Source organism: Mastomys coucha, unplaced genomic scaffold, assembly GCF_008632895.1.
Source record: "Mastomys coucha isolate ucsf_1 unplaced genomic scaffold, UCSF_Mcou_1 pScaffold13, whole genome shotgun sequence".
Lineage (NCBI taxonomy): Eukaryota > Metazoa > Chordata > Mammalia > Rodentia > Muridae > Mastomys > Mastomys coucha.
Genome location: NW_022196895.1, coordinates 63640541 through 63646298, shown reverse-complemented (window position 1 = coordinate 63646298; position 5758 = coordinate 63640541). Strand labels below are relative to the sequence as shown.

At 42.0% G+C, this 5758-nt stretch overlaps 1 protein-coding gene across 2 annotated transcripts in view; it reads left to right on the top strand.

Annotated features, from left to right (window-relative positions):
- Positions 1 to 5758, top strand: part of Ptpn2 (protein tyrosine phosphatase non-receptor type 2) — a 66134-nt gene that overhangs the window by 13879 nt on the left and 46497 nt on the right. For both annotated transcript variants that reach the window (XM_031365945.1, XM_031365944.1), the window contains exon 2: positions 3898 to 3988. In XM_031365945.1, the coding sequence (XP_031221805.1) occupies positions 3898 to 3988 (91 nt within the window). The remainder of the gene's footprint in view (positions 1 to 3897; positions 3989 to 5758) is intronic.

The following is a 5758-nucleotide window of genomic DNA, read 5'->3' as shown; positions in this document are numbered from 1 at the left end:
GAAAAAGAGAGAGAAAGAGAGAAAGAGAGAGATCTGGGGTGGGATGGGGTGGGACTAGGTAGGGGTTATACACTTCATGCATCTGCCACACCTGTTACACCTATTGCCTGGGTTCTGCCTCTGAGGGCTAACACTAAGTGCTCATAAAAGTTATGCTTTGGGTAAAAGAAAGCTGTACAGTGTCAGTTTGTGATGAGATTTGGTTATGCTCTGTTTTAGGGTTTTTTGTTACTGTGATGAACCATCATGACCAAAAGCAAATTAGGGAGAAAGGGTTTATTTTATTTGGCTCACACTTCCACAGCACTGTTCACTGAAGGAAGTTACAGGGCAGGAAATTGGAGGCAGGAGCTGATGCAGTGGGCATGAAGGGATGCTACTTACTGGCTTGCTTTTTTCTCATGGCTTGCTCAGCCTGCTTTTTTACCAAATCCAGGACCACCAGCCTAGGGGTAACACCACCCACAATGGGCTGGGTCCACCCCCATTGTTCACTCATTAAGAAAATGTTTACAGTTGGATCTTATGGAACACTTGGGATTCCTTCCTATCAGCTAACTGTAGCTTGTGTCAAGTTGTCATAAAACTAACTAGCACATTCTCATTATTTAGACGCCTGATTTAGCTGCATAGGAAGGGAAATAAAGCACTAACTGACAATAGGCCTGTGTTTCTTGTATGGTGAGAGTTCTGAAGATAGGGCTGCTGTTGTGACTCCCTAATGCCACTGATGGTAGCCTTTAATTTCTGTGTAGCTTTTCTTGGAATTTGCCTTTTATTTTAACCTCCTGGTCACAGGAGGTCCCTGCCTACTCCCACCCCTTACTCTTGGATGTCAAAACCAAGAGAGGACAAGAGTTTGCTGAAGCAATGTTTCTTTAGTGATTTAGGTTTTATTTTTTTTTCTTTTTTAAAGATTTTCTTATTTATTATATGTAAGTACACTACAGCTGTCTTCAGACATCCCAGAAGCGGGCATCAGATCTCGTTACAAATAGGTTGTGAGCCACCATGTGGTTGCTGGGATATGAACTCAGGACCTCTGGAGGAGCAGTTGGTGCTCTTAACCGTTGAGCCATCTCTCCAGCCCCTCGGTTTCATTTTTGAGGCAGGATCTGGTCTTAAGTATTGCCCTTGATCACTACCTCATGGGTTCAGGTGGTCTTCCCACCTCAGCCGAGTAGCCGCTACTGCCCAGCAGCACGTTTAGTGTGTGCCAGGTCACTGAGCTGGCTGCAGATAGCAGGATAAACCTTTTCTGCAACTAAGCCCAGTGCTGCTGCTTATTCCCCTTGGCCACCTTTTGTCACAAGCCTTTTTAAATTTTGAGACAGGGTCTCATTCCCAGTGTAGGTGAGGCTGGCTTTATAGAGATCCACCTGGCTCTGCCTCCCTAGTGCTGGGATTTAAGACTGTGCACCACCATGCCTGGCTCATAGGCCTGTTCTTAACTGTAAAGGAAGCCTTTGATCAGGCTCTTGTAAACTAGAAAAAAAAATAAAAACCTTCAGTTAGGAAGAAGGGAACGTGGGATTGACTGTTGGTGTGTGTCTCTGGAACTGCTCTTTAAAGCATTGGGCTTCCGTCTCTTACACTGGCCAAAATTAGAAACATAGAAAACAAGTGGCAGATTGAAGGTCTGAGAGAATGAATTCACTAAGAGTTCTTTGTATTCTTAGCTAACAAAAGAAAGTAAATATGGCTCTTTTTTTTTAGGGCTGAATATTTGGAATGGGGTGTGTGTATGGCATTGTTTTGTAAATCTTAAGTACTTCTTGCTGTACTAGCTCCTACAATCTTTTATTTATTTATTTATTAATACATTTTAATTAGCTGTTCGAGAACTTCATATCATGTTTCTTGATCATGTTCATACACCCCTGCTATTTCCCTGAAACTCTTGCCAGGTCCATCCACTTCTTACCTCCCTGCCACTTTGTATCCTTTTTCTATTTAATGGTATTTTTAATTTTATGTTCATGGGTGTTTTGCCTGCGTGTATATTTGTATCATGTGAGTATAGTGCCTGCAGTGGTAAGAAGAGAGAGTCAGATCTCCTGGAACTGAAGTTATGCGTGTTAGCCACCATTTAGGTGCTGGGAATTGAATCTGTGTATTCTCAAAGAACAAGTCTGTGTTCTTGACTGCTGAGCCATCTCTCTGGCCCCTATTTTTAGTATTTTAAGAAGAGACCAGATGGCTCAGTGCTTAAGAGCACTGGCTGCTCTTCCAGAGGTCCTGAGTTTAATTCCCAGCAACCACACGGTGGCTTACAACCATTTATAGTGTGGTCAGATGCCCTCTTCTGTGATGCAAGTGTACATGCAGATAGAGTACTTGGATACATAAAATAAATCTTGGGGAAAAAGTCCTTAAGAAGAGACTGTCCAGCTGGGTGGTGGTGGTGCAGGCCATTAATTCAATGGAAGGCAGAGACAGGTGAGTCTCTGAGTTTGAAGTTAGCCTGGTCTACAGATTGAATTCCAAGACAGCCAGGGGACAGACTATCTTGTTGTAGGTATCCTGGTCTTTTGACTCAATCTTTGTTCCTTCTTCGTAGATTTCTCCTAAGCCCTGGGTGTGTAGGAGTTATGTTGTAGATTTAGTAGGTGGCTAAGCTCTGTTAGTTCCCTGTGTTTTGACAAGTTGTGAATTGCTGTAATGGTTTTATGTGTTACAAGAAGCTTCTTTAATAAGCAGTGAGTCCTACACTTGTCTGTGGATTTAAGATGAATAGTAGGAATGGGGTTGGGAGTTATACTTTGTTTGTTTTATTTTGTTTTGTTTGAGACAGGGTTTCTGTGTATAACAGAGACCTAGCTGTCTTGTAGACCATGCTGGTCTTGAACTCAGAGATCCACCTGCCTCTGACTACCAAGCTGGGATTGAAGGTGTGTGTCACCAGGCCTAGCCATTTTTCCCTCCAACATTAGTAATTGTTATAGTGTATACATATAATTGTCTGTCTAGACTGAAAATAAGAACTAGCAACTGATAGACAAGATTCACTGTGAAAGATAAGATTATACAACAGAACAGTTGAAGATTCTTGTGAAGGTATCATGAAGGCAGCTCTATCCTCTCTGCTCACCAGTAAACAACTTTTCTCTTTCTGTCTGTCTGCCTGCCTGCCTGCCTGCCTGCCTGTCAATCTATGTATGCATCCATCCAACTATCCATCTATCTATCTATCTAGTCTGGCCTGGAACTCAAGTGATGTACCTACCTCTAGCTCTTGAGTGTTGAGATTAAAGACATATACCACCATACCAGCCACCAGCAGTTTTTTTTTTTTTTAAATCCCATTTATAGTTGCATCAGAGTTAATAAGATTTCTCAGATGAGCCAGGCAATGTGGCGCATGCCTTCAATCATAGCACTTGGGAGGCAGAGGCAGGTGGATTTCTGAGTTTGAGGCCAGCCTGGTCTATAGAGTGAGTTCCAGGACAGCCAGGGCTATACAGAGAAACCATGTCTCAGCCCCCCCCCCCAAAAAAAAGATTTCTCAGGCAAAACTGTTAGCATATTGTTTTTGAAGAAAAATAAAATATAAGCTGTAACACAAATTTGGTGAATAAATAGAAACAAAGCAGCTTTCATTTCTATATATTTAGACTTGACTATTTAGCATTAGTAACTAAAATTTAATCATCTTGATGATAAATGATATTTTAAAATAGCATTATACTGTGATAGAGCAAGTGTAACTGGTAAATGTAAAAATTAATAAATGGCATGGGTCATTTCTGTTAGCGTTGTGAGGTTTGTTATAATATAAACACTACTTTGTAGAGTACTTAATGTAAGTGCTTAATGTTATCCTGTATTGCCTGGGAGAATATATGTTACTATATAAAATTTAAGAGGGTATTAAATATATATTTTTGTTATTTTAAGGAAATTCGAAATGAATCCCATGACTATCCTCATAGAGTGGCCAAGTTTCCAGAAAACAGAAATCGAAACAGATACAGAGATGTAAGCCCATGTAAGTACTGTGGGTTTATGTGCATGTGTATGCTTTTCAGTTTGTTTCAGGAGACATGATGCATTGACAATCTTTGGGTAAAGATTGATTAGCATAGCAATTTTTAAACTTTTATATACTTTTTGTTTTGTTTGAGACAGGCTTTCACTGTGTAGTCCAGGCTGTTCTGGAAACTACTATGTAGCACAGGCTGACCTCAAGTTTGCAGCAGTTCTCTTGCCTCAGCCTCCAGAATATTGGGATTATAAATGTCAGCCACCACACCAGGTTTAACGTCTACATTTTCTCATCTGTGTTTGTACACACGTGTGTGGAAGGCTGAGGTTGACGGTCTGATGTCTTCCTGGACTGCTCGCCACCCTGGAGATCTATTCCAGTTAGTCTGGCTAGCCAGTTTGTTCTGTTAGAAGTTGTACTGGGATTGCAGTCAGGCTGCCATACCCACCTGGCCTTCCATGCAGGTTCTAGGAATCGAGGCTCCGCCCCTTACACTTACTTAGTCATCTCCCCATGTCTCTTTGATTCAAGGAACATCTGATTAGCTCTTCTAAGATCTGGTAGAATTCAGCATTTAATCTGTCTGTTGCCCTCAGTCTATTTCCTTATTCTTGCTTCCTATAACACCTCAGCGCTTCCTAGCCTCATCCAGGGTTCCTTAGTCTGCCAATGAGCTGACCCCCACCGAGGCTCTCCTTCCTTGTTATACAGCCCTCTTCTCCAGGCTTCAGAGCCATTTACTGTGTTTCATGTCACCCCCCTCCTCAGCACATTCATCCTGGTGTCCTAATATCAGAGTAAATACCATGAAACATCAGCCTTAGAGTCCCTAGAGCTCTTCAGCACTCTTTACTTTGATCTTGTGCCCACAAAGCAAGCAGGGAGAGATTTTTTATTTGTGGCAGGGTTTCCTGCATCTGCTGTACTGCCCTCCAACTGTGACCTTCCTGTGTCAGCCTCCTCAGTGCTGAGATTGCAGGCCTGTGCACCACACCCAGCTTTCACCCTGCTGGCTACTTTCTGTGTGTCATCACTGCTTTTTGTTGTTTATTGTTTTGTTTTGTTGTTTTAGTTTGGTTTTGACTATTTCACTTAGAGTATATGGTTTTTCGTGGCACTGGGTTTTTTAATTTTTTGGTTTTTTGTTTTTTTGTTTTTCGAGACAGGGTTTCTCTGTGTAGCCCTGGCTGTCCTGGAACTCACTCAGTAGACCAGGCTGGCCTCGAACTCAGAGATCCACCTGCTTCTGCCTCCCAAGTGCTGGGATTAAAGGCATGTGCCACCACCGCCCGGCTGGCACTGGGTTTTTTAATACTTTTAGTTTACTCAGGTGTTGGTATATCCTTCCTTAACCAGTCTGTTACTCACAGTTATTTAGCAGTTTTATTTTAAAATCTCTTTGACCTTAATTCTCCAGCTTGTGAAGCCCCGTTTTGGAAGACTTTATTCTTTATTCCGTAGAGAGTTTAAAAACTTTAGAGTCAAGAAATAGCACTAAGCTATAATGCACCACCTGGGAAGTGCCTCAGCTCACACACATCCCTGAAGTTCCAGAAGCAGAGAATCTGTGTCTCCATTCTTTACCTAGTCCTTGGTACATCCCTTCCTTCCTCCCTTCTCCTGGTCAGCCTTGCTATTGTTTTCCTCTTTGTCTCTGCTTTTCCTTCTTATTATATAAATATGTTGTAGAATGCCTTTCCTTCCCCCTCCCACCCCTGTGTTATTTCCCTAGGTAGATCTATGCATCTACACAACAGGTGTTCTTTTTTTTTT